The 25091-nt window shown below is 48.4% G+C and overlaps 1 protein-coding gene across 11 annotated transcripts in view; it reads right to left on the reverse strand.

Annotated features, from left to right (window-relative positions):
• Positions 1–25091, reverse strand: part of GRAMD1B (GRAM domain containing 1B) — a 121889-nt gene that overhangs the window by 33679 nt on the left and 63119 nt on the right. For 6 of the 11 annotated variants that reach the window (XM_088066936.1, XM_088066933.1, XM_088066932.1 and 3 more), the window contains 2 exons: positions 3417–3627; positions 2029–2049 (listed from right to left, as the gene is read on the reverse strand). In XM_088066936.1, coding sequence (XP_087923062.1) covers positions 2029–2049; positions 3417–3627 — 232 coding nt within the window. Of the gene's footprint in view, positions 1–2028; positions 2050–3416; positions 3628–12409; positions 12578–25091 lie in introns of those variants that run through there. The other 5 variants (XM_014257317.2, XM_088066934.1, XM_088066935.1 and 2 more) reach the window with 2 other exon arrangements.

A 25091-nucleotide genomic window follows, 5' to 3' on the forward strand; every position in this document is an offset into this window, starting at 1 on the left:
ACGACAGAACAGCACAGACAAAAGAGGGCAGGGAACTCAAGCAGATCTGTCAGCAATTGTACCGACACAGCAGCAAACTCATGGGCTCAAGCTGTTCCACCTCATTAGCCAGACAGGTTGGGAAACCAAACCATTCTTCCTGCAGGAGATGGGTGGGGAGAGGAGAAGAGGCTGAGAAAGGAGAGTTTAAAATCTTTGCCCTGCAGCTTTTTGTTCCTAACCTCTCCCTGTATGAGCAGGCAACAGAATCATCTGCGTGGGAGAAGCAGGGGGTTTAATGCCTGGAAATTCTTCATTTGTGCCAGAGGAAGCAGCTTGTGGAGCACAGAACAGAGCTCCAGGCTGCACACTCGATGGATCCAGCTCAGAATATTCAGTGTGAGCAGGGCAGGAGGCTCTGACAGGCTGCTGGGGGTCCTGCCCAGCATCCCCTTCCCTCTGAGCTCAGCTGGGCTCCACTTCCCTGCAGTTTCTCCAGGTGCCTCACAGTGGTTGGGCTTTTCCCTCTCAGAGGGGCAGGGGCTGGCTGCAGGCACCTCACAGCACCACTGCACACTCGTTTTACACAGACATCCCTCTGTTCCAGGCTTCTTCCCACCAATCCCTCTCCTAAAACCCTCTGCACCTCCAGCTTCCCACAGCCTGTGTGGTTCACACACCTCTACTCACCAGCAATCCTGTCAGGGCTCTGCTACTCCAGACCTTCCACAGCACTTCTTTCACACCTCACCTTGAGACTTTAGTCCCCCCTTTGTGCTCCTTTGCAGTTATCCCAGCTACAGACACCAAGCACAAGACAATCTGTCTAAAAAAAAGACGTCAAGAAGCTTCCAGCAGACACCAGCAGATCATGCAAGGTCAGGCTGGTCACAAGGACCACGACCAAGGGAAGACGTGAGCCAGCATTGCTCTCTGAGAACTTGCCTAGAAGGAAACCTGAGGCATCCACTGGGGAAAGGCCAAGACAAGGATTTTGTGGATTTCTGTGAAGCCATCCAAGCCATTCTGCTTTCATCAAGTGGAAATGCCAGCAGCCTGGCACTTTCTCCAACAACATCCCACCTGCGTTTGTGATTTTTCCACTCTTCTGAGGGTAGCACAGAGGTGTGAGATCAAATCCCAAATGATCTTATCTCCAATTCAAGCACCCACAGAGGGATCTTCCACTTATCACCTCTCAGAGCGAGCCCATGAATTCTCACAATTCATTTGGGACAGGTCTGTTCTACCAGGTTCAAGCTGGGTTCATTTGAAATCACTGATCTTTAATATTTACATCACACAGGAGAGCGTGCAAGGGCAGTAAGCTGAGATCACTGGCCACAAAAATGCTATCCATCATGAAAAGCAGGGAAGAAGTCATGGAGAACAACTCTCCTTTCTGAAATCAGGGAGGAAGAAGACAGGAGAGAGAAGGGATCATGGTTCTGTCCAACTCCAGTGTCACCCTGAAAATTAAACCTTCTGATCTTGTTTTCATAGTTTCTAGCCACTTTCCCAGGAAAGTAACTATAAACATAGGTGCTTATACATTCCATTAAAGAAATGTCTTTTGATGGACGTCTCCCACGACCAGTGTGGTTGTGGTAACCTGACTATCCAATCCCTGGCCGTTGTGGAGAATCTATAAATACTGAAACCAAGAATAAATCACACTTTTTCCTATCACACACTGAGCTGTGTCTGTGTGAATCATTTCGTGTCCAACACTCCAGAGGATTTCTCCCTGGCAAAGACAGCAGCTCACTGCAAGGGAGAGGACTTAAAGGCTGAAGTGATTTGGAAGCAGCTGAAGGGGTGTGATGAACAGGCCAGTGCTCAGCCTGTGTGAGCAAATATCAGCCAGATGCCAGTGATGTAAGTGAACCCAGCTTCCAGCTACAGGCACGGGGCTGAGCTCTTGCTGACATTCTCGCAGCCACAGCAGGAGAATGCCTGACTGGGGTCAGCACTCAGCACCACAGGGAGGGCTTCTGAGTGATGAGACAGCTCTACAGTGGGGGACAGGAGAGAAAAAAGAAGGCTTACTTTGGAGAGGCGCTTGTGTGACTTAATCGGAGAGAAAGCATGCAGGAATGAAAAGAGAGAAATTAGGGAAAGAAGAAAAATTACCTCGCAGATCAAGAGAAGGAAAACCCACACACCCAACAGAGAGCATTTTACCCCCTCTTCCTTGTGGAAAGCACCAGGAATTGAAGTTAAGCTTTAGTAGTCACCGTGTTGGCAAAAATCTCACTGCCATGACTTTAACTCAGAGCATTTTGAGGGCCAGGGCGGTGCAGCTCCTCTCTGTGGTTCCCCCTTGCCAAGGAGCCCATCTCCCTGTGAGCATCCCCAGCGTGGCTCCGAGCACAGCGTGCCCTGCACCCTGCCTGCCTCCCATCCCATCCCACGGCTTCCTTTTGGGAGCACAGTGCTGGCAACCCCGTGCTGAGGGTGTCACCAGCCCAGGGACGGGGTTTGTAGGTCACTGCATGCACAGGAAGCCAGGCTGACCTCAAGGGCAACCTCAGAACGCCAATGATTCAGCTTGAAAAACCCTTTCCCCCCCTCTTTTGAACTCACAGACTCCCCCCCGTAGTGGTGAGAGATCAGAATGTGGGCCACCGAGTCCTGCTCCCTCTGCTGAGTGGCCACAAAGGGGAGGGGATGAAGATTTCTTGTCTGTGACACAATCCAGCAGTTAATCAGACGAAGAGCTAACAATTCATTTTACACAAGCCATCAGAGTTCTGCCTGTGCAATTATTCAGGCTGAAACATCTCACTTCAAAAATCTGGGCAAACACAAGCGCTCCTGACAGCTAACACATCCCTGATACCAGGGTCAAAGGTTTGTTTGGTACCCCAGGCTCCCATGTGTGTTTCACCAGGTCCCACTGCTCACACAAAAACCTACAGCCAAACCTGAAACCCTCTTGCCCTGCACAGCAAAGACAAGGCTGTTTCTAATATGGCCCAAAGACACAAAACCTTCCTGGGGAACATATCAGCTACCCTGGGCAAGCCAGTCATAATAACACTGCAGCCATGCAAGGAATGGGCAGAGGGCTGCAAAACTGATTCTGTGACATCTGAACTGATCTCATAGGGCTTGGATGGGACTGGGGAAATGCACAGGCCCTTGACAGGGGAAACCTTATTTATTTCATGCCCCTCCACGATCCAGGTGATAAAAAGTAATTGCACCAGCCGGTTTTCAAGGTCTTTCTCAGAACCACAGAGCCTCCCAAGGAACAGGACCTTGACTACAGAAAGCTGTAGACTCTGTGCTGAAGTCTGACTGAAGCAAAGGACTCTGAGTCAGAAGAACCTTCAGAAATGGGAGGGAAGTGAGACAGAGAAAGAAAAGGCAGAGGACAAAGCTGGCGTGGTGCAGGTCCGGCTCAGCGGCCAGAGCCCTCTGCTCGCCCTCACCTTGGAGTTCTTGGCCCCGCTGCGGCCTGACTGGGAGGAGCAGCTCCGCTGGACGCCCTGCTCCGGCGTGGACGGGGACTTGTCCGAGGAGTGGTCGGAGCCCTTCTCCACCATGGCGTCCCCCGGGGCGTCCTGCGGCGTGGGCGAGCGGGAGCGTTTGCGCAGGATCGGGGAGCAGGCGGGCGTGCTGCGGTTGGAGTTACTGGCAGTACTGCAGAGGGGAGGAAGGGAAAAGAGAACAGGGTTAAACCATCTCCAAACTGAAACTGCTGCACCCCACGGGTCTCCCCAGAGAGCAGCAGGCAGAGCTGCTTCCTCAGCCGCTGCCCCCGGTGGGTTTAGGCAGTTCTCATTCACCAGGGGCAGAGGAACTGCTGGCTGTGCCTTTCTCCACCCGCCCTTCAAACCCTCAGACCACAGAGCGATGCCCACGAGAACAAACTCGTTGACTCCTGTGCGCTCCTGGAGTTTCCAACGATGACCTGAGCTTAGAAAAATCAAATGTGCACTCAAGAAGCAGAGAGGTGTCAGCCTGTCCTCAACACAGCCCCGCTCTGCCCCTCCTGTATTAGCGCAGCTCTCCTCAACAGGATGCACAAAAACGGGGTCACACCTTTCAGAAAACACCCCATCAAAGAGCATCAGAAACGCTGGGGCTCTGGGAGGGGAGTCATGATGACATTCAATGCAGCATTTCCTGTACAGAACCGTCCCTTCCCACACCACCTAGAGCCGGGCATGAAAATGGTTTGCTGTCACCTAAAAGCTTTTGTGATTAAAAAAAAATAATAATAATAAAAATTAAGTTCCTCTTTCACAATGGGAAAAGCAAGGCCTTTCAGAGTTTTACAGAAATTATGAAGGGAATGGAACTTCTCATCCCCTTTCCTCAGCAAATGCCTCAGCACCCAGATCAGCAAGCCAGTAACAGAACAGGAAAGCTCAGATTTCCTCACTGCTCCTTCTCTTTTGATGCCTCTCCTTCCTGCCAGACTCTTTAAAATACCACACACTACACCCATTTTCCCTCTGTCACTCATTTCCTCCAGGAGTCAAATCTATTTCTGACCAGCCCAGACATCCTCAAGGCTTTTCCAGCTGGTGCTGCTCAAGTCAGCAGGTTACAGAGGAGCCTGGCATGCAGGATTGGGTCTGTGCTAACTTCTTCAGGACCTTGTTATCTCATGGGCAACACCAAACAGGCCACATCTGACAGCAGAGGCAGCAGGAAAAGGATGGAGGAATTCCAGCTGCGAGGGACTGAATTAAAGAGGTTGTTGCAATCAGACTCTTAAGGGCTATGATTTAAATTACACACAGCAATCACAACGCTGCACGGCGAGGTACTCCAAATGGATCATTTCCTCCCTGAAAATTAAGAAGAGCTGAGCTGAGGTTTCCTTAATTCCCAGATAAAAAACCACGTCCATCTCTTCTTAGCCCTGAAGATTCCAAAGCCATTTTACAAGCGTGAGTTCGATGTGAGCAGCCTGTGTCACGCGCTCCTCCAGCAGTTACCAGGTTTGGGTTGGTTTGGTTTTGGATGAACCGGTCTCCTAAATTATCCTTTATTTGCTCACTGCTTGTGTCAATGCACAAGTGACGAAAGTTTCCCTGGACAGCCTGCAGGAAGCACAGAGCCAAGCTGCTTATGCAAACAGGGCCAGAATCAGATTTCCTAGGAGCTGGCACCGGGCAGGAGCAGCAGCAAGGAGCTTCACAGGAGCCCCTGAGAAGATGCTTTCACCACTCTAAAGTGTGGAATTTCATACAGATCATGAACAGGCTTGGGAAAATGGGTTTGCAAAATGTTCTGTAGGCAGAGAGCTGGATTAAATTAAACTCTGCTCTGCTACCTATTTCTATTCAGTAGGATGAGAAATATAGTTATAGACCAATAAAAACCTGTTCAAATATCACCTAAACCCCAAGGCAGCTCCGTGCAAAGACAGGCAGAGCAATTCCCACTTGGCTTGGGGTTCTTCACAAGGAGAAATGGCACATCCCCAGGTGAAATATTGTCACATCACCTTGTCCTGTGCCCTCCCTTTCCCTGGACAAGGCACAGGAATGTTGAATGTTAAACCAGTGCAGCAAGAACTGTAACAATATTCAAGATTTAATCCCCCCAAATAATAATTGAAGCAAAACACAAATTAAAAAAATTATCTGAACCATTCTCCCAGCAGCAGTTTAGGTAAAACATGAAGTAAAATTATCAGGGATTTCTTAGTTTATTGAAGTATTAAAAAGCACCAGGCTCCTCCATAGATTTTCAGCTGATCAGTAAAATTGGGTGTTTCACCTTGTCTGTGCTCCTGCTGCTCCTTCTCCTGCTAAACTCAATTTTAGCAGCCCAGCAGAGCTGTATTAGTGACTCCAAGTTCATCAGCAGTGGTCCCAGAGACAGACATGGTTCTCAATTGTCATTTTTACAGACCACAGAAAAAGTAACTTCTAGTTAAAACCTCAGAATTCTGAGGCTGTGCTGGTCCTGCTTGTCCCCAGCGTGCAACATAAGCTGATTTATGTGAGAGGTCCCCAAAAACACAAGGCAAGAACTTGAAGCCCCTGTCCCTGCCCAGCACTAAATCTGAACAGATGTACGAGTTTTCCCTCTACAGCTCTACAAAACCTGAGTTTACCATGCCCAACCTCCGTCTCATTTTCAGTTTGTGTGAATCCACAGTTTCACTTTGAGCTTGAGTTTAGAGCAGCTCTGTAAAGACCAAGCCAAATTCAGCGCAGGCTCTGTCTGCTTTCAGTTTGCAGTTGTGGGATTTTGCTGCTGCTCAATTAAAGCTCAGCATGAGCAGCTTGAAAGCAGGGTACAGCTGCCTTCACGTGCAGGTGAAACTCAAGATGAAAAATGCTGGAAGGTTTGGTGCTATTTTACTCTTTTTAAGGTCAGACCAAGCTCCTCAAGGTGGGTTTTTCAAGACCTAGCACTGCAGCTGCACAGGAGCAGCATAAGCACTGACTTGCTTACAGCTGGTCATTTTATTTTTGCCCAGCTCACACTGCCATAGCCACAACTTTCGGTGCCAGCTCTGCCAAGCACAACCTTGGGCAGATTCTGCCCTTCAAGCTCGTATTTTAGTTAAAAAAAAATTAAATCCATCCACATGTATCGTGGTAGGCGTGTGTGGATTCTCACCTTTGCAGAAATAAGGGGGGAAAATAACATCAAGGGCTCCTTCTTTGGCTCTCCCTGAATGGCACAAATACGAAACCCAGGAGGGCTGAATTCCCCTCCTACTCCCTGATGACTGGGAAAAGCTGAATATTTCTCACACAAAGGGCTCCTGAGACGGAGAAAATGACGTGTGTGTTAATCAGTGACAGCGAGGATGGGCACAGAGAGCACAGGGCTGCCCCGAGCCCCTCCAGACTCTCCCTGCTCCTGCTCATTCCCTGCACTTTGAATCCAGCCCAAGGCACAGCCATGACGAACGCTTTCTGCAGTTGCCATGGCGACCACGGCCTGCAATTGAACCAGGAATCAACGCCTGAAATGCCAAAACGGCTTGACCCACTTTGAAATAAAAATAATTGTAATAAATAACGCTTTAGAGAGCTAATTGCCCAGAGCGCATTCAGGGCCTGGCATCCCCCTGCAGAGGAGCCTTCAGCAGATGAGACAGATGAAGTGAGGGACAGAACACAAACAAGCCCACCTAAGCAGCAGCCCCCTTGCTCTGAGGTGAAAACCCCTTCATTTGAAAGCCCAAAAGGCTGAGTTTGTCTCCTTGGTTTATGTCCTTGCTGTCTCTAAAGGAAAAACCTCATCAAAATACCATCAGCAAGCGTGGTGTGGATGGGAAGGGGCCAAAACTCTGCTCAGACGTGGAGGAAAAGCATCAGTACCTGCAGCAGTGTAGCAAAGAATTTGTAGCCTGCCAGAATCTTGAAGCTGGAGAGGTTTTTTCAGCAGAAATTGTAGTGATAGGACAAGGAGTAAGAGATTCAGACTGAAAGAGGGGGAATTTAGGTTGGATAAATGGAATAAATTCTGTCCTGTGAGGGTGGGGACGCTGTGGCAGAGGGTGCCCAGAGAAGCTGTGGCTGCTCCATTCCTGGAATTCCAAGGACAAGGCTTGGAACAACCTGGGATAGTGGAAGGAATCCCTGTCCATGGGACAGATGATGTTTAAGGGCCCAACCATTGTGGGATTCTACAAGCTTTCCTTCAGAAAAGAACATCTGGCAATGCATGCACCAGCCCCTGGTCATACCCTGCCCTGAGACACCAGGCAAAGACACAGAAAGGCCAAATTTCCTCCTCCAACAGAGTATTTCCTGTAAGGATCTGAACCAGGTGATGAACAGAGCTTCACCAAGCAGTCACTTTTGGGAAAGGCATTCCACAAGTTAAGCTTGGTGTTCTTAAAACTATAAAGAAACTCTACAACGCTTTCATGGAGAACTCAACAAGAAACCTGACTTTGCTGCACTCTGTTAAATGAATTCTGCAGGAATGACACCCAAGCAGTCCTGAAGTGACACAGAAGTCTGTCCATCCCACAGATCTGCAATTGCAGACGTCCCTGGGACTGACACAAGCACCCTGCAGCAGTTCTTCCCCAAATCACAGGTACCCCAAGAGCCAGCAGCCACCTGCAGCATTGTCACAGCACCTGTGACACAAAAAACACAGCAAATCCCTCTGCGTCTGCCACTTGCAGGAGATGGATTAGAATTCAGCCAGGAGTAGGAAAAGCACCAAAGAATTTTGCAACTAGAGCAGCTCAGCTAAACGAGCAGCAGCCTCAGGTACACAGCACTCACCACATCCGCTGTGACCACCACCAGCTTCTCAGGGGGCAGAAAAACACCAGCAGCACCATTCCCTGCAGTGCATCTCTCAGCCCTTTGGATCTCCTCAAGGAAGCCCTGATCTGGAAAGCTTAAAGGCTTCCAAGTCCTCCCTCAGTTCTCAAAAGAATTTGCTTTCCAAGAGTTATCCTGCAATTACTCACTTCTGCCTGCAGCACTGACCTGGTAAGGTGTTCTTCCAGGCCCAGAATTGGGGTTTGCTCTGCAGTTTGAGCTGAATGCTGGATGTGCTGAGCAGGATGTCCCCAAACCAGCAAAGATGCACACATTGAAGCACATATTGAACTCTCTCTGTCTGAAATCTATGGTCTGTGCAAAGGCGAGCCCGTGCCTACACTTTCCTGCACAAGACCAGAGGAGATCCCGGAGGACAACACAGAACTGTGCTGACAGTCTGGAAAAGAGCAGAAAGGTCAAGAAGGCACCTCAGGCCTGGCTGCAGCACTGAAAAGAGTTAATTCTCCTCAGAAACAGCGATTAGAGGGGTTAATTAGACGCCTACAAAGATACTTTTCTGCCATCCAGTCTGACATCAGTGGAAAACGAGGAGATTCAGAAGCTCATTATGCAGTCTCCCAAACAGCAAGCAGATGGCAACAACTTTCGATCACCAACCTACACTCCCTTCAAATTGATAATCCAGGAATGAAAACCTGCTCAGATCCTGGAGCAATTCCCTAGGCCCGCCGTTGCTCTACAAGCAATAACAAAATGTTATATTTCTATTACATCTCCCAGCAAGAGAGACAAAAAAGAAAGCAGTAAGTCAAAAAAGCAATGACACCTGCAGGGCTGTGCAGAAACCAAGGAGTGTTTCATGGCAAGTGCTTTGAAAAGAATCATAAAAATAGCCTGCCTTCTGCATGCTTTTTAGCAGAAAAGTCCAGCCTTAAGATTTACTCTATTTTGACATTTTGCAGAATGCTGTCCTCCCATGACATCCAATCACATGTTTACATATTCATGAAATAAAATTAATGCAATTATTATGCCTCAGAGGATTAGCAAATCACTGCAAGCATTAGGAAGGAATTTGCCTTCTGCCCACAGCCAGCAGTGCGAGGATGGGCAGATGCATTATTAACCATGTCATTGTCCCCGTGGATCACCCGATCCTGGTTACCACTGGAGACAGACCCATGGAGCCTCATCTCTCACAGAAACTCCCCCCCAGCCAGCTTCCTCTCCCTTCCTGCTTGGAGTGACTGCAAAAATCCCCAGGAAAAGCTGGAAAATGTTTCTGAAATACAACAAGACAGATTTTAATAAGAGAGCCCAATAACGCACCAGTCACACCTTGGGAAGGGTCATTAATGTGCAGGGAACCACCATGGCTTATAAATCACACCCTAAACCCCTCCCTCAGTCACAAATTATTATAATTCCATTTGCTCCAGAGGAAGGCAAGCCCGATAAAACGAAGTATGATGGATAATACAAAGAAATCTGGGAAGCAGTAAAGGGGAGACAGCACAAGGTAAGAATTTCACATCCCTCTGAAGGTGACAGACACAGCCCCACCACAGGTCACCCGCTCTACAGCTCTACTTCCCCAGGAGGAATGGATCCAGGCTTTGTTTTCCTTGCCTCCCCACCACAAAACCAACAGCTCTGGTAATTAACAGCAAGAACTGCAATGTCTGATGCTTCCATCAACATCTCCAGGCCTGGAACTTGGGGCAGAACAGAGCTCGCAGGCCTTGTTTAAAAAATAAACGAAACAGCAACAGACACTGTTAAACCTTCTTTGATGTGAGGAAAGTTTTGAAAACCTGACAGCTCAAAGGATAAAAATAAAAATTAAACTAAATCCAAGCTTGTTTATTTTAATCCTCATCGTTTCCAAGCTCGCATCAGAATCCTTCAGTGGTTCAGCAATGTTGCTGTCATATGTGCTTTATTTCAAGGGAGAGTGAGATAAAGCAACAGGGCTGGTGATAAATACCCAGGCCCGCTTTTGGGTGGGGATGTAGGTGTGAAACAACTCCCAGACTCCCTCCAGAAGAGCTCAGGCACTTCTCCCTGCTGCCCATCTCCTGCTGTAACTCCAGCAAGGCTTTATGGACACAGCATTGTCCCCCTGAGCACAGCCAGCCTTGGCAGGGGTTTCACAAAGCCCAGATGGAAGTGCCTGAGGAAGGCTGAGGAAGGCTCTGAGTAAGGCTGTGAGGAAGGCTCTGAGGAAGGCTCTGAGGAAGGCTCTGAGGAAGGCTATGAGGAAGGCTATGAGGAAGGCTGTGAGGAAGGCTGTGAGGAAGGCTGTGAGGAAGGCTCTGAGGAAGGCTATGAGGAAGGCTCTGAGGAAGGCTCTGAGGAAGGCTCTGAGGAAGGCTGAGGAAGGCTGAGGAAGGCTGTGAGGAAGGCTGTGAGGAAGGCTGTGAGGAAGGCTCTGAGGAAGGCTGAGGAAGGCTCTGAGGAAGGCTCTGAGGAAGGCTCTGAGGAAGGCTCTGAGGAAGGCTCTGAGGAAGGCTCTGAGGAAGGCTCTGAGGAAGGCTCCCAGCACGCCTGGCAGGCAGCGCGGGGGAGGACAGGGATATTGTGCAGGAGCAGGAGACAAAGCTGGAGCTCTGCATCATCCCACTCACTCCCACAGCTCGTCACAAGTTAATGGAAGACGTTGTGATCTTCAAAGCTGGGATCAAAGCGATTTCCCTTTGTTCAGCCCTTGATGTTTCCTCCCTTTACCTTTCTGGAAATAACAGTTCAACAATTTCTGATTGATATCCTGCGTGCGTTCCCCCTGCTCTGCTCCAGCCAGCAGCAGCACTGGGCAGCTCCCAGTTAAAACCAGAGAGGGTCAGAGCCCTCAGTGCAAGAGTCACAAACTCCTCTTTGTCCTGAGGACCTGGCCCAAGCCTGACACCCCTTTAACAGATTCTCTCTGCTTGATCCAGCTGTTGATCAGCTGGGGGCTTCTCCAAGAGAATGTTGGGGAATCCAAGTTATTGCACTGCTGTAAAATACATCCCCAAGATTTGACCTGAAGTTTCCATCCTACTGAGTCAAAATCACAAGCTCCATCCTAAATCTACCAGCTTCTCCTGCAGATGCATGTGATTTAATGGAGCAAGGGAACAGGAACACATTCTCTTTTCTGCACCAGCATTTCCATGATGCACAGGACAATGCCAGCCACCAGGAATCTAAGAAAAAGCAATTTTTTAGGGCGTTCAGCAGATTATCCCTGTCTATAAACACACACAGTGCAATGAACCCTCACTTCCTACTGTTCTCCCTTGGCAGAAAATATTTAAAAAAATAAAAATAAAAAGCCATCTGTACAGACTCTAGAGCACAGCCTGGGAAAGCGGCACACACCAAATCCTGCTTCTCCCCATCAGTGCAAACACACAAACACCGGGAGGGGAAGGCAGAGCGGAACCACGAGCCCTTGTAGAGGCAAGGGAGCACATGGGCAAACAAATCCAACCATGTTCCTGCAGCAGCTCCGTGACGCATCCAACTCCGACCCCCTCCTGCCTCTCTCTGTTTCCCTGGACCCAGATGTTAGGGCAGGAATAACTGTCCCGGTGGGGATGGGGGATGGGGGACACAGCCGGGCGTGAAGGGGAAACCAGGAAGGGCGAGGGGAATGAAAGCTGAGGGGAAAAAAGAAAAAAAAAAAAAAAGAAAGAACCCAAACAATCAGATTTGCCCATTGTTTTGAACAATCGAAAAGGCTGTTTTAGCAATTCCGCCCTGCAGGAGAGGCAGGGCACGTGCGGGGGGTGGGGGGAAGAGAAGAAGGAGAGAAAATTAAAATAGAATAGAATAAAATAGAATAGAATAAAATAGAATAGAATAAAATAAAATCAAATAGAATAAAATAAAATCAAATAGAATAAAATAAAATAAAATAAAATAAAATAAAATAAAATAGAATAAAATAAATCAGAATAAAATAGAATAAAATAAAATAGAATAAAATAAAATAGAATAAAATAAAATAGATTAAAATTTAAAAGAGGAAAGGAAGGAAAGGAAGAGAAACGAAGCATCTCCGCACCATGATGTCACGCCGCCTGCTTTCCAGTCCCCCGAACGGAGAGGAGCAGCAGCAGCAACCAACATGGACTCCAGCTTTAATCTGCCTGTGCTCGCCGGAGGAGCCCTGCGTGTGCCACATGTGCGTGACAGCGAGCGGGGACAGCACTAACCTGGCAGCCATTCGGCAGCGTGCGGCGGCGGCAGCCAGCAATTCACTCGGGATCGCTCGGCATTCGCTCGGCTTCATTCATTCACTCCTCCGAGCGGCCGGCCGGGAGGCTCCTCACCCCCTGCAGCATGGCACGGGCCTTTTCCTCCTTCCCCGGGCTCTCAGGGCCGGCGTGGCGGACACGCTGTCCCGGCCGTGCCCATGCCCGTCCCCCCGGTGATGCTGCCCGGTGCGGCCGCACACGCTCCGCGCACGCCTGCGCAGCGCTTTACATAACGCGCCCACCCCTGCCCGCCCCGCTCGCATCTCCCCCGAGAGCCCCCGGGACCCCCCGAAGGCTCTGCGAGCATCCAAACAGCCCGGAGAGTTAAAATCCCACAGGTTGGAAACGTGCTTTGTCCTCCCTGCGTGAGCGGCGCTTTACATAACGCGACCGGCACTGCCCGCCGCGCTGGCATCTCCCACCGGGGACCCAAAAAAGCTCGCATCTCCCCCCGGGGACCCAAAAAAGCTCGCATCTCCCACCGGGGACCCAAAAAAGCTCGCATCTCCCACCGGGGACCCAAAAAAGCTCGCATCTCCCCCCGGGGACCCAAAATAAGCTCGCATCTCCCCCCAGGGACCAAAATAAGCTCGCATCTCCCCCCGGGACCCAAAAAAGCTCATATACCTCCCGGGGATCCAAAAAATCTCCCATATCCCCCGGGACCCCAAAAATCTCGCATCTCCCCCCGGGAACCCAAAAAAGCTCACATATCCCCCGGGGATCCAGAAAATCTCGCATCTCTCCCCGGGGATTCAAAAAAATCTCGCATTTCCCCTGCAAAAAAAGCTCTCCGAAAGGCTTTTCAAGGACTTCAGCAACCCCCAGGAGTTAAAATCCGACAGGTTGGAAACACTGTGTTTTGTCCTCCCTGCCGCACACGCGCTGCTGGGAGAAAGTTTCAAAGCGTGTAAGCAAGAAGAGCCAGGAAAATTAAACCCTAATTAAGTGGCCGCGTGGATTATCTGAGCTGAATTAAACAACGCTCATTCAGAGTTAAGGTGACCTCAACTCAATTTAGCCTGCTCTGTCTAGGAAGTTAATTTGGTTTTTTTTTCCTTGTTTTTTTTTTTTTTTGGTTGGTTTTTTTTTTTTTGCCGTGCTTATCCATGTGTAAACAGGCCTGGGGTATTTAAAGAAACATTATCAGGCGAAGTTTACAGCTTTTTCAGCACTAGTACGTGGTGTTTCTTTTGAGGACACTGTATCCCCCCAATGCTCGGGGACATCTTTATTCCAGAATAAGCAGATGGACTTCAGTCCCTCTCTATAAAATAAATAAGGGGCAGTAATTCCCTCTTAGCACAATAAAAATTAAGCTGAAGGGTGATAAGAGAGCAAAACAATCACCCAGCTTGCACTTTACCTGCCAGTCTGTGAAATCAGGCCTTGTGTGTGAAGGACACAGTGCAGAACTGAACTGGAACTGTGCTAACACCCCTGCTTTGAGAACAAGTGTCCAGGAGTGGAATTACACTGAATTTACTGCACTCGGGATGCTGTGAATGACCCCCTCAGGGCCACACTGCTCCCCACTGCCAACACAAGGAGCTGTTCCTGGAATTCTGGAAGCACTCTGCCCTTCACCTGCTTTTGTTGCATTTTGCCCCTTCCATAGCCAGGGCTGAGTATTTTCTCTTCTCTTCACAATCAGTCTTTGAGTGCTAATTCCTAGCAGAGCACCTTCCCTGAAGGCTGATTATCCATCATTGGGCGCTACTCACCATCAGTGGGAGCAGGAGGTGCTCCAGCAGCCTCAGACCAGCACCATTCAAAGGCTGCACAGGATTTTAAACTGGAAACACCACCACCCTACACATGTTTGGATACCACAACAGCACCATCACTTTCATTTTACTCAGAGATCACACATGAATTCACTGTTTATGTGCCACTGTTCCAATAAGTTCATTGCACCCATCAGCCTGACGTCAGTTTTGTTGTTGCAAATGCTTCCCAAAGTTTGCTGGCTGGAGAATTAGAAATTTATTTCAAGGAAATGACATTTTACCTCCAAATTTTCCCACTCCCCCTGCACAAGGATTGTGTGGTTTCCACTGGAACACCAAGGCTAGGATTGCATCCAGGCTCAGTGAGTGGATAATCTGGATAAACTCAGATAAGAGCAACCAGCACTAAAGGCAGTGGCACTGAATCCTTTCAACAAAGCCTGGAGACCAAGGAATGGCAAGATTTAAATGCTCACCTGGAATCCAGGTTTGATCCCACTGCGCATCAGCTGGAAGTGCTGAAAGCTGAAGCTGGATGAATCCTGACTAGACAAGAGAAACCTATTTTGGGAAGCAAACAAAACTAACCACTGTAACTAATTCAAGGCTCAATTACCCATCTGTGGCAAACATTATTATGCAAGGGTTTGTGTTCTCCCAAACACTGTTCTGTACCTCGAACCAGAATCAATTCAAGCCTCACACTTTGCATTCAGCAGGACTTGGAACGAGATATCTGAATGGTCCCATTTTGTTTTACAGCCTATGGATATTTCAGTGGTTTTTTTTTCTCTTCCAGAAAGTGAAAAAATAGTTAAAAACATAATTCTTAGCCTCCACAAATTTTGATATATTTAGTCTGGATGACTATTAAGGTTTGAACAGATGCTACTTTTCAATAGTCACATGAGTTACACTGACCCAAAGGCTGTGATAAATTCAATATAATGGCTACTTCAGATCTGGAGCACACAAAGGCTCAAAGCAGGATGGACATGAGGTTAAGTCTAACTCACCCTTCAGACTGAGAGAAGATGAATCAAACAAAAGTCCTGCTTCCAAAAGCACACTGAGAGCAGTAATAAAAATGCAAGACTTACTTAGAGAAAAGCTTCTTAGGCTCATCTGGCGTGGCATGAAAGGGGCAAAGGTATGGGGAATTTGGAAAACCACACAGCACCACAAAAGCTTTACAAACTTCATCAGACCTGCAAAGTTTCACCCAAAACTCTTGGAAGGACAAACAGATTTCACATTTCTGCAGCACCACCCCTGGCACTGAAGGCAGCTCCCATCATGGTGATGGAAGTTAGATAATACTGCACTGAGAGAGGATCTTTAGGAGCCCTTCAGGAAGCTCTTCAGGACATAAAGCTGCAAGTTCCTGTCTTGTTCAAGAGCTGGAAGAATGCATTTTATGTCAGCTGGGCTCCTTTGCACGAGTCTGGTGCTCAAGGCTCAAGATAAGGACTTTATTTCATGTGTGAAGGACGATGTGACAGGGTCACACACCTCAGCCCGGACACCACAGCTCCACCGAGCCCTAGAGGAGGACCAGAGTCACATCTGGGGATCCCTCCCTTCGAGGATGCTCCAGTTTGTGTCAGGCTCTTCAGTGCCAGGCAGGCAGCACCTTCTCCTTCCCCAAAGTGCCCCTTCCTCCCGTGCCTGCAGGGCTGCTCTGCTGCCTGTAACACAAGCACTCTCATGCATATTGCATCTCCCAGCCCCGAGGAAATGAGGCACTGTCGAGTAATTAAAGCCCGGGGCTGATGACAGAGCCGTGGGAAGCAGGGCCTGGATGTCCAGGCCTGCAGAGCATCAGGTGGGGCTGGGATCGACTCTCCAGAGCAATCCTAGCCTCCCTGTAAGCCACACCAGCGGTGCACAACAAAAAGAAGTCTGTCTGCAAAATGTCAGGCAACAATGAGCACCTGGATTGGTAAACAACGTAGGGTTTCTCATTTCCCCCCATAATTCTTTCCCCACCTTTAATATGACCTGGCTTGAAAACTTAAAGCCACCAGGACAGCCATTCCCCAGCATCTCTGCTTGTTCAGAACACAACCAGGGGACACACTCCCATTGTATCTCCAGCCTTGTCTTTGAAAAAGACACACCAGACACGTCAAGAAATCATGTCCTGAGGGAAAACTCAGTGCTACAACCTCCAAGTGTGCAAGCAAGATTAACACTGGTGGGTAACCGGGTGGTAATTAGCATTTTGCACAAGTTTAATTTGCTCTTTGCTCGCTCCACAGCTGCTCTTCTGCTCCTCACCCTCTTTAGGAATGAAAGGGAGGACTCCTGAGTACACAGCATGGACAGGGGGAGTTCTCTGGCTGGGATATCGGTCCTGTTTGATAATTCCTGCTCAGCCCACGGCTGCTACTCCTCAAACCCCACAGGACTCCCACCCTGTCAAGCAACAAGAAGCACTTCTCCCTTTTCCCTTGTGGAAAACGGGCTCCTAGACAGGTGCCAGACCAAGCAAAACTCTTTCTGAGCTGGCAGTGGCATTTTCACAGAGTCCATGGATTCCTGCAGCAGTGGGGGCTGGAGGAGGCAGGGAATCATGTGCTCACAGGCATGGGGAGGAAGAGGGGGAGGAGGAGAACAAGGGGAGAGAGAGAACAAAGTGTCAACATCTTAACTGGGACACACAAAGAGCCAGTTCTTGGTAAGAACTTAATCCAGGATTAACAAGAGGTCAGCTACCTCTGCAAGGAGACTGCACTAAAAGGAGCTAATTAGCTCTCCCTAATTGCACAAAAGGAACCACACAGAATTAAAGACATTCACCAGCAGCAGGTCCCACCTCACCCAGGAAACACAGCCCTACCTGTTGTCCCCAACACCAGCACGTGGAGAGCCAGGAGAAGTGCAGGGATGGATGGGAGGGAAAAAGGCTCTGGGGAGGTTCAGCATCAACAAGTGCTGAAGTGAGAGCTGGAGCCTCCACCAGCCAGGACAAGCATTTGTAGCATGGCCAGAATCTGTCTAGACAGTTTCCTCATCAGCCACTGCCATGGGCTGCCCCAAATCCCTGAGGAAACCACAGCTACCACTTCACAAACACTGATACCCATCAGGATGCTTGATGCAGCTCTGGCCTCCTTTAAATCAATGTGACCTCTGAAAATGAGCAGGAAGAGTAGCACAAGGTGAACCAGTTTTTTTCCTGTAGGTTGAGGCCAAGAGAATCCCATCTCAACATGTGGATAAACATCAGGATAAACAGAGAGCACAAAGCATCACGGACAGGTAGCAGATCCTGCCTGGAAGCTGCCAGTTTGGAATGATGCAGTGGGAAAGGCTGGCTGAGCTGCCCACCTACAAATCTCCTGCCTGGAATTTCTAACCATGTATTACAGAGACACTCACGCACCTTAAGTTCCCTGTCAGCCTCTGCTTGGTACTAAATCCATCAGGTTTTTTTCCTGTGGAGCCACTGCATGTTCTGTTCTCCTGCACTGGTGCATATTTTACCCCAGAAGCCCTTGCTCTGCACTGACAGATAATGGATCCAGCAGTCAGTGCACTTGAAAATGAAGATTAACAGGCACATCAGTAACGCCAACAGATGTCTCTGAGATGGAGCACTAATAAAAGGAACTCCTGCATTTATTGGGGTTACAGCACTGTGCTGAGGGCTGGGAAGATCAGGCAGACACGGGCCTGAGTGCATCTCAGCAGGATCAGCTCCCGGTTTCAGGGAGGACGAAGGGAAAAGCAGAACAGGTCAATGAGGGAAGGCTGCCCTACACACAAAGAACAGTAACAGAAACGGGAGCTCACGCTAATTACAGGTCCCTGTGAAATCATCACAATAGTGCCTCCATTATTTATCCTTCTTTTCTTCCCTCAGGACAGAGTTAAATGTTATGTCACTGTACTTCCAGTGACACTGCAGGGGCAGCCAGAAGGCACGAGCAGCACCAAAATTTCACCTCAAACCCAACACAAACAAACGAGTTCTTGGGGTGCCGCTGGGAATACGAGACAGCCACCCCCTCTCTGCTCCCAGGAACTGAGCAGCAACCCTCAGCTGTGCTGCTCCTATGCAGGCTCAGCACAAAGGGAGAGCTCCCTGACATCTGGCCAAAGCTTCAATAGCTGCTATTGGGGAGAGCAGAATGAACATCAGCGGGGCTGGGCTGCAGAGCCTCCTGGTACAGACAGGCCCCATCCAGCACCCAGCACCCCTCTGCTCCCTATTCCCTGCTCTACTGAGCTGGAATAGCTCGCAGCTCATTCATAAAAAAAGAAGGAAAATTATCCTAATTATCCAAAAATGGTCCATGGTCCAGTCTCTTTCTCCAGCACTGGCTGGTGCAGTGTGTGCTTCTGCATTGTGTTATTCTGTCATGGCTATTCCAACTCCTCCATTCCTCCCGGCTGTTCCAATCTGTTTATCCAAACAGATACCAGCCCCCTGCAGCCTTCTGCACAGCACTGCCCCAGTCTGTACCTTCAGATTTACCCCAATCCCAGTCCAAGTGCATCCATCCCTGCTCCCACTGACTTCCTTAACTTTGCTTGGCCCTTTCTTCCAGACTCCCAAAACCTGCTGGGCTCACCCCAAAACTCACCAAAACCACTACAGAGCTGCTCAGTGCTCAGCCCCTGCTCCCATGACAACAGAATATTTCTCCACTTTAAGCCTCCCCATCTTTTCCCCCCCAACTCCTTCCACCCCGACTGAGATTCCCCATCCGGCTGCATCTCCATCCCAGCCCCGCATCCTTTCTCCCGAGGAACTGCCTGACCACAAGCACACACACAAATATACACACACAAACACACACACACACACACACAGAGGAAGGAGTCCCCCGCCTGCCTGGGAGATGAAAAACGAGGAGTTAAAGGATTCCACCACCTGTCAGCGCACCGCCCTTCCCGGGAGCTGCCTGCGGCTCCTCCCCGCTGCTCTGCCGGGGGGAACACCCCGGAGCCCCCCGGGAACCTCGCTGCTGCTGCTCCGAGCCATTTCACAGCCTCCAAAGGAGATGACAATAAGATTCCCCGCTCTGCTAGCGGCTCGGCATGGCTGGGACAAAGCCGGCTTTGCAATGCGCTGCCCGGCTCTGGCAGGGGAGAGAAGCTCCCGGGGCCGCTGGAAGGATGTCCCGCATCACCCGCTTAACCCCGGCTGCTCCGAGCTGCTGTCACCCCGGAGAAATTCCGGCATTGCTGCTCTTCTCCTGCTCTTACCCATCTGTTCCGCCGCCCTGCACAGCCCTGGCACCCCGAGCAGGGATTTATTAAATATTCGGTGCTGCTGCACAGCCCTGGCACCCCGAGCAGGGATTTATTAAATATCCCCCTCCTCCCCGCCGTGCAAACCACCAGGGAGCACTTCTGTGACGACAAAGGAGCAGAGAAGTCAGTGTGGACATAAACATCCCAATTACCTCGAAATTCCACTTCCTCGCTCCCACAAAGCTCTGAGTTTTCACCCTGAGGGGCTGTGCACCCTCCTAAACCTCATCAGGCAACACGAACCATCGATTTCCCTGCTAGAACAGCAGGCAGCAACAGGAAATTATTTAGAATAAATAGAAATATTTGCCTTCAACACTCGGGCATTTCCAAATACAAACTCTGGGAAAGGCCCATCTTCTGCAGGGAGGTTCTACAATGCAGAAGGTAACGATGTGACTCATCTTGAAAGTGTATATAAACACACTTTAAAAACCTGTCTGGGGGAAAATAAACAGAGTTTGTGCCTGATTCCCGTCTGGGAAAAGCAAGAACGCGACCCTGCTGCTGTCCTTGGGTTTGTAGCTGCTCCAGGCAGGTGCAAGAGAGGAAACAAAGCCATGACCAGCAATTTAAAGAATTTAGAAAGCAAGAAATCAACGCAGATGGATGGGGGAAGAGCAGAAAGCAAATGAAAAATGTTCATGCAACGTGACATAGGAGCAGGGGGGACTGATGTGACTCGGAGCCCATCAATCACACCTCATGGAATGAGGAAATATTTGCTCTGTATGATCAGCTAATCCCAACCAGGAACACGTTAGGAGGGTGGCAAACAAGCAGAAAGATTTTCTTACGGAGCAATGAGTTCAAAGGAAAGCAGCAAAAACATCACGGCACTCATGAGGCTCGTTTGTGAAAACAAACTTCAAGGGTAAACAAAGTGCAGTGGTCAACAAATATTTGAAGAATGTAAATATTGGAGAGAAAGAGAAGCTGTATGAAAAGGTTTGGGTTGTTTTGTTTTGGGTTTTTTTTTTTTTCTTTGAACAATGAGCAATGGGATTATATGAAATTGTGGGAAAAGAACAGGGCTGAAGTCAAATCCTCGCACCCAGGAGCAGAAGTGGAATAAACTCATTCACTTGTCATGTTCATAAACAGCAAGAAGTAACTGTTTATAAAAGACAAAACAGAACCACAGAACCACAGAATATCCTGAGCTGGAAGGAACCCACAGGGATTACTGAAGTCCAACTCCTGGCCCTGTACAGGACACCCCATTGGCAGGAGCATGGATCAAAACCTCAATAATATCACACTTTCTTCAGTCTCTAATTCTGCTTTCCATAATTTCCATTTTTTTTAAAGAGGCAGCAGCCCAGTTTGCAGCAACACAGGACTCTGAAGGTTTGCAATGCTTGGTGTTAGGCCTGGTTGAGCGCTACAATTTCAAGGATTGTTTTGATTTGCTGCATTTTTGTCCCCAAAACTTCCAAGACACGCACAGACATCCACGTGATCTGGAGTTCCATGTGGGAAATCTTGCAAAGTGACATCCAAATCATCCCGAGTTCCAAATCTGGGCTGTGATCCTTGAGAGAACAGATGTCCTCAGGATAATTATGGAATCTCCAAACACGAGCCAGGCACAGGTTGTTTTGGGACAATTATAAGGATTCAGTTTGTGGCTTTGGGAAGTCCCCTGTGGGAAGTGCAGGGGACAGGGATGGATGTCTGTGTTTCTCATCCTGGCTCTTACTTCAGTAGAGTTTGCTCTCTTTGCAGAATTGGTTAAACTATAATAATTTTTTGCTCTTCTAAGCCAAGCTTCCAGTAGGGAATTAAGACACAGCTATTAATAAACACATTAAAAGGAAAAACACCTTTAATCTCCATGTGCCTCATCTGCAAACCAGGACTAATTCCACTTCCTTTCTTCTGCCCTTTGTCCATCTTGACTATTCAGGATGGAATCTCTTCCCACAAACTGGATGAAAATCTCCCAGCACAGCAAATCTCTATTTTCAAGAGCCTCTTTTGCTGTAAAACAACACTATTTTAGAAACAGTTCTATTTCCCAGATCACTTGTGCTATCAGCTGCCTTCAAAACAGAAAAGAATCCATGGGGAACTTGTTCTTCCTGCTGGAAAAATAATACAGCAGGTATTTGAAGCAATGATGCAGCTTTAGTGCCCCGGAGCAGCCACTGAATATTGTTCAGGTTCTGCGAGCCCTGGCCTCCAGACACATCCTTCTTTCCTGGCCTACAGCTAAGCACGGCTTTGCCTCCCAAACCTCACTCCCAAAATGTGCATCAGGTTGTGCATCACATTCCTCTAACAGCTGACAGCTCTGGAAAAAGCCAAACTCCAGCTCTGAGGTTGCCCAGCCACAAACCAATCTCCCAGAGCAAAAGGCACTCCTTTCACATCTCCAGAGCTGCTTTATTTCTGGTCCTGCGCGGTCAGAAATACCCCAAAATTACAGCTCTGCCTCTCCAGCCGCTCTCTCAAGCTGCTCTGTCTCCAGTGCAAAGCTTTTCATCCACAGCTCCCGTGTGTCCTCACTGCACCAGGGCTGAGACCTTGCAAATGATCTCTGCAATCCTCTGGCCTGGCCACCTCCTTCTCCTGTCCTTTAAACACTGCCTGATTTGCTCAGTATTTCATTAAGGGAATGGCTCTAATTAGAGGGAGCTGGTTTTTGAATTAAACAAGTTGTGTGTTCCCCCTCCAGCTAATTTATTTTAGTTCCATGTGCTTATCCAGGCATCTCTTCTGTTACCAAATCTTTGTTATCCCTCAAAATGCACCTCCTTTTCCCAAAAAATCTTTTTTTTCGGTCCACTCATTTTCTCCTCCGTTTTTCTCCTTCCAATTCCAAGGCCTGAAATTAGCTGTGGTCCAAACCACATTCTACCAAACCTGGTATTCTGAGTGGTTTGAAAATTATTCAAAATATATACCCCAAATATATATATATATATATCAAAATATATAGCCCAAATATATGAATCTCCAAAAAAACCCCACAATTTCCTCTTTCTCTGCTCCTCTGCCACTTGCATGGAGTGGCTGTGACATTGCCAAAGGAGAGTGGCAGCATTTTGCATCTTTTTTTAGTTGGGAAAAAAGCAGAGCATCTGCCCCCAGATCACTTGGCTGTGACCACAGAGAGCATTCTGTCCTGGAAAAATGGTTACAGGGGAATAAACCACTGGAAAATGCAAAATATAATCAACAGCAAAGGCCTAAATCTGGCCAAAAGGAAAACCTGGGGAAATGAGAAGCTCAGAGAACGTTCCAGCATCTTGTATTTAGCATGTGGCTCTTTTCTTTCCAGAAGAAAATTGAATTCTGTGCAGCATTTTGGGTTTGGTGTCTCCATTTCCTGAGCTTGGATATGGTATCCTTGGATATATTGTTACTGCTATATTGCAACTTTCATAATTTACTTCAAACAGCCTCAAAACCCTGAAATTAGTAGTTACCAGTCATAATAAGCATCAATTAAAATAATAATGGTATTAAGATGAACTTTCTAACTCAGAGCCATTCAAGGGAAGGTTCAAGCAAAAAGACAGGAGCTGCTCAATCAACCAAAGAACACCATGAATTGGTTAAAATAGAGAGAAATCTGGAATTTCAGCTGGAAAAAGCAGAAGAGGCCTTGACCAGCACACAGTGATTCTGTCAGGAAGCACCACAAGGGTTTTGATGGCAATTTTTGCCTCTTTTCAGGCCTTGTCCACTTGCTGAGCAGAAATGAAACAGAAATTCCAGCTATGTGAGTGCTTCTCCTCAGTCCAACACAACTATCATCACACATGGGGTGAATCAGACACTTAAAAAGGTGGGACGCTGTCCAACACCTCCTTCCAGCACTTGTCCCATGAAAATCTCTGCTCCAGGCAGAGGGAGATGGAAGGGAAGGCTGGTTTGCCTCATTTTTCAAGCAGGGAAAGTGGGGAAGAGGCAAAATCAGGATAAAAATGGTCAATGACAGGTCCAGGGCCTCTTGTGACTCTCAGCTGCCACAACCAGCACCTTCCTTCCCTTCGGAGCAGTCAAACAGCACCCAGCAGCCTCACCTCCACTTTTTATCTCTTCTTCACTGAATTTCCCACGTTTTCAGGCTTTTTAGTGAGGAAAAGAACCTCCAGAACAGCCCCACTGCTGCCTCATTCACCTCAGCTCCAGGCCCTGAGTGAGCAAAGGCTGCAGAATTCCAGAGCCATTCCAAGCAGTTTGGCCCCTTCACTTGACATTTCTGAGGCTGCCCAAGGACTGCAGGCAGACAGCAAGGTGATCTGACAAGAGGGGAAGGCAATTTCCCAGCAAAACAAACGATTAGGATTCCATTAGCCAAAATAATCTGCAGCCCAAGGAGAGATCTGGGGGAGAGATTCTGGGTGCTGGCAGCGAATTCTGCAAAGTGCAGCTTCTTCATGGCCTAAGTCAAAGAACTGCTCTGTCTGGCTGTCCTCAGAGAGGTTTCAATATGCACATATATATATTAGAGAACAGAATTACAGATGTTTATCCAAATTTAAAGCAAAACTCATTGCCAGAAGCCAATCCCATAAGAAACAAAAATATTAAAGGGGTGTTTTTGCCAGTCTCAGATGAAGGGCTTCAAAAGGCTTTGGTTTTATTTCAGACGGTCTCCTTCCACTGTAATTTCATGCTTTTACTAAAACAGAAGCCGTGTTTCACAGGCTGTTGCCACTGCAGGTATTAGTCCAGTGTGGCACTGTGCAGCCCAGGACAAAAACTGGTGCTGGGCTGATCCTGCTTCTATTTCTGCCTCTCTTGGTGCCCACAAGCACGGGAATTGTGTGCAAAGCTTTTCCTTGACTTTAGCACACTCAGATTAGGCTCCTCACTGCTTCCTAGGGCTTCCCACTACGGAAAAGGGCAGAAAAAACAACATCAAAGCCAGAGAAATTAGCACAAAACCTGCTAATAACCCCGTAGTGACTGCGTGCCGCAGAACCAGCTACAAAAGCGACCTGCCAACGCTGCTCCAAGTTGTTCTTCCAGGCACCTGGCACGACACCTTCCAGCTGGAAAAGGACAAAAACTGCACTTTATGGACAGCCAGGATGTTCAGGACGTATGGCCAGCTCAGAATGTTCTGGATGCAGGGGAAGACCAGCGACCTATTAATGAGGTTCGCTCTTCCTACCGCACCGCCGGCGAACGGGAACATTGTGATTCCTCAGATCCATTTGCAGAATTCATAAGGAGCTAAGGCCTCTCCCTTCCCAAACACCAGAGCCATATTTATATGTATGTGGGTCAGCTCTGGTGGTTTTTAGCCGAGGATTATCAGCACCTATTTCTGCCCCCTGAATAAAAGGCACAAAGGAAGATGTGGGCGCAGAAGAATCAATGAAGACAGGAAAGACTGAAAACACAACACCTGAACCTGTAACGTGAAGGTCGAGCGGCACGATGGGCACAGCAGCACAATTATGGAACTTTAACAGAACTATTCTGCGAAGCTTCTCCGAGAATTGAGGAAGAATTGGTTTGGAAATCCAATTTCATTTGGGATTATTTGCAGTGCCACAGGACGAAGTTCACTGTCGCTGCACACAGTAGTTCTTTCAGGCTCTGCAGCTTTGAAGTGATTTAAGCAGCTTCATCATTTCCCTGGGTAATCAAGGAGCCACGAATCCCAAACACCCACGTCTGTC

This window comes from Pseudopodoces humilis, chromosome 25 (assembly GCF_049639895.1).
Source record: "Pseudopodoces humilis isolate 2021_Gansu_Grassland_sample_001 chromosome 25, ASM4963989v1, whole genome shotgun sequence".
Classification (NCBI taxonomy): domain Eukaryota; kingdom Metazoa; phylum Chordata; class Aves; order Passeriformes; family Paridae; genus Pseudopodoces; species Pseudopodoces humilis.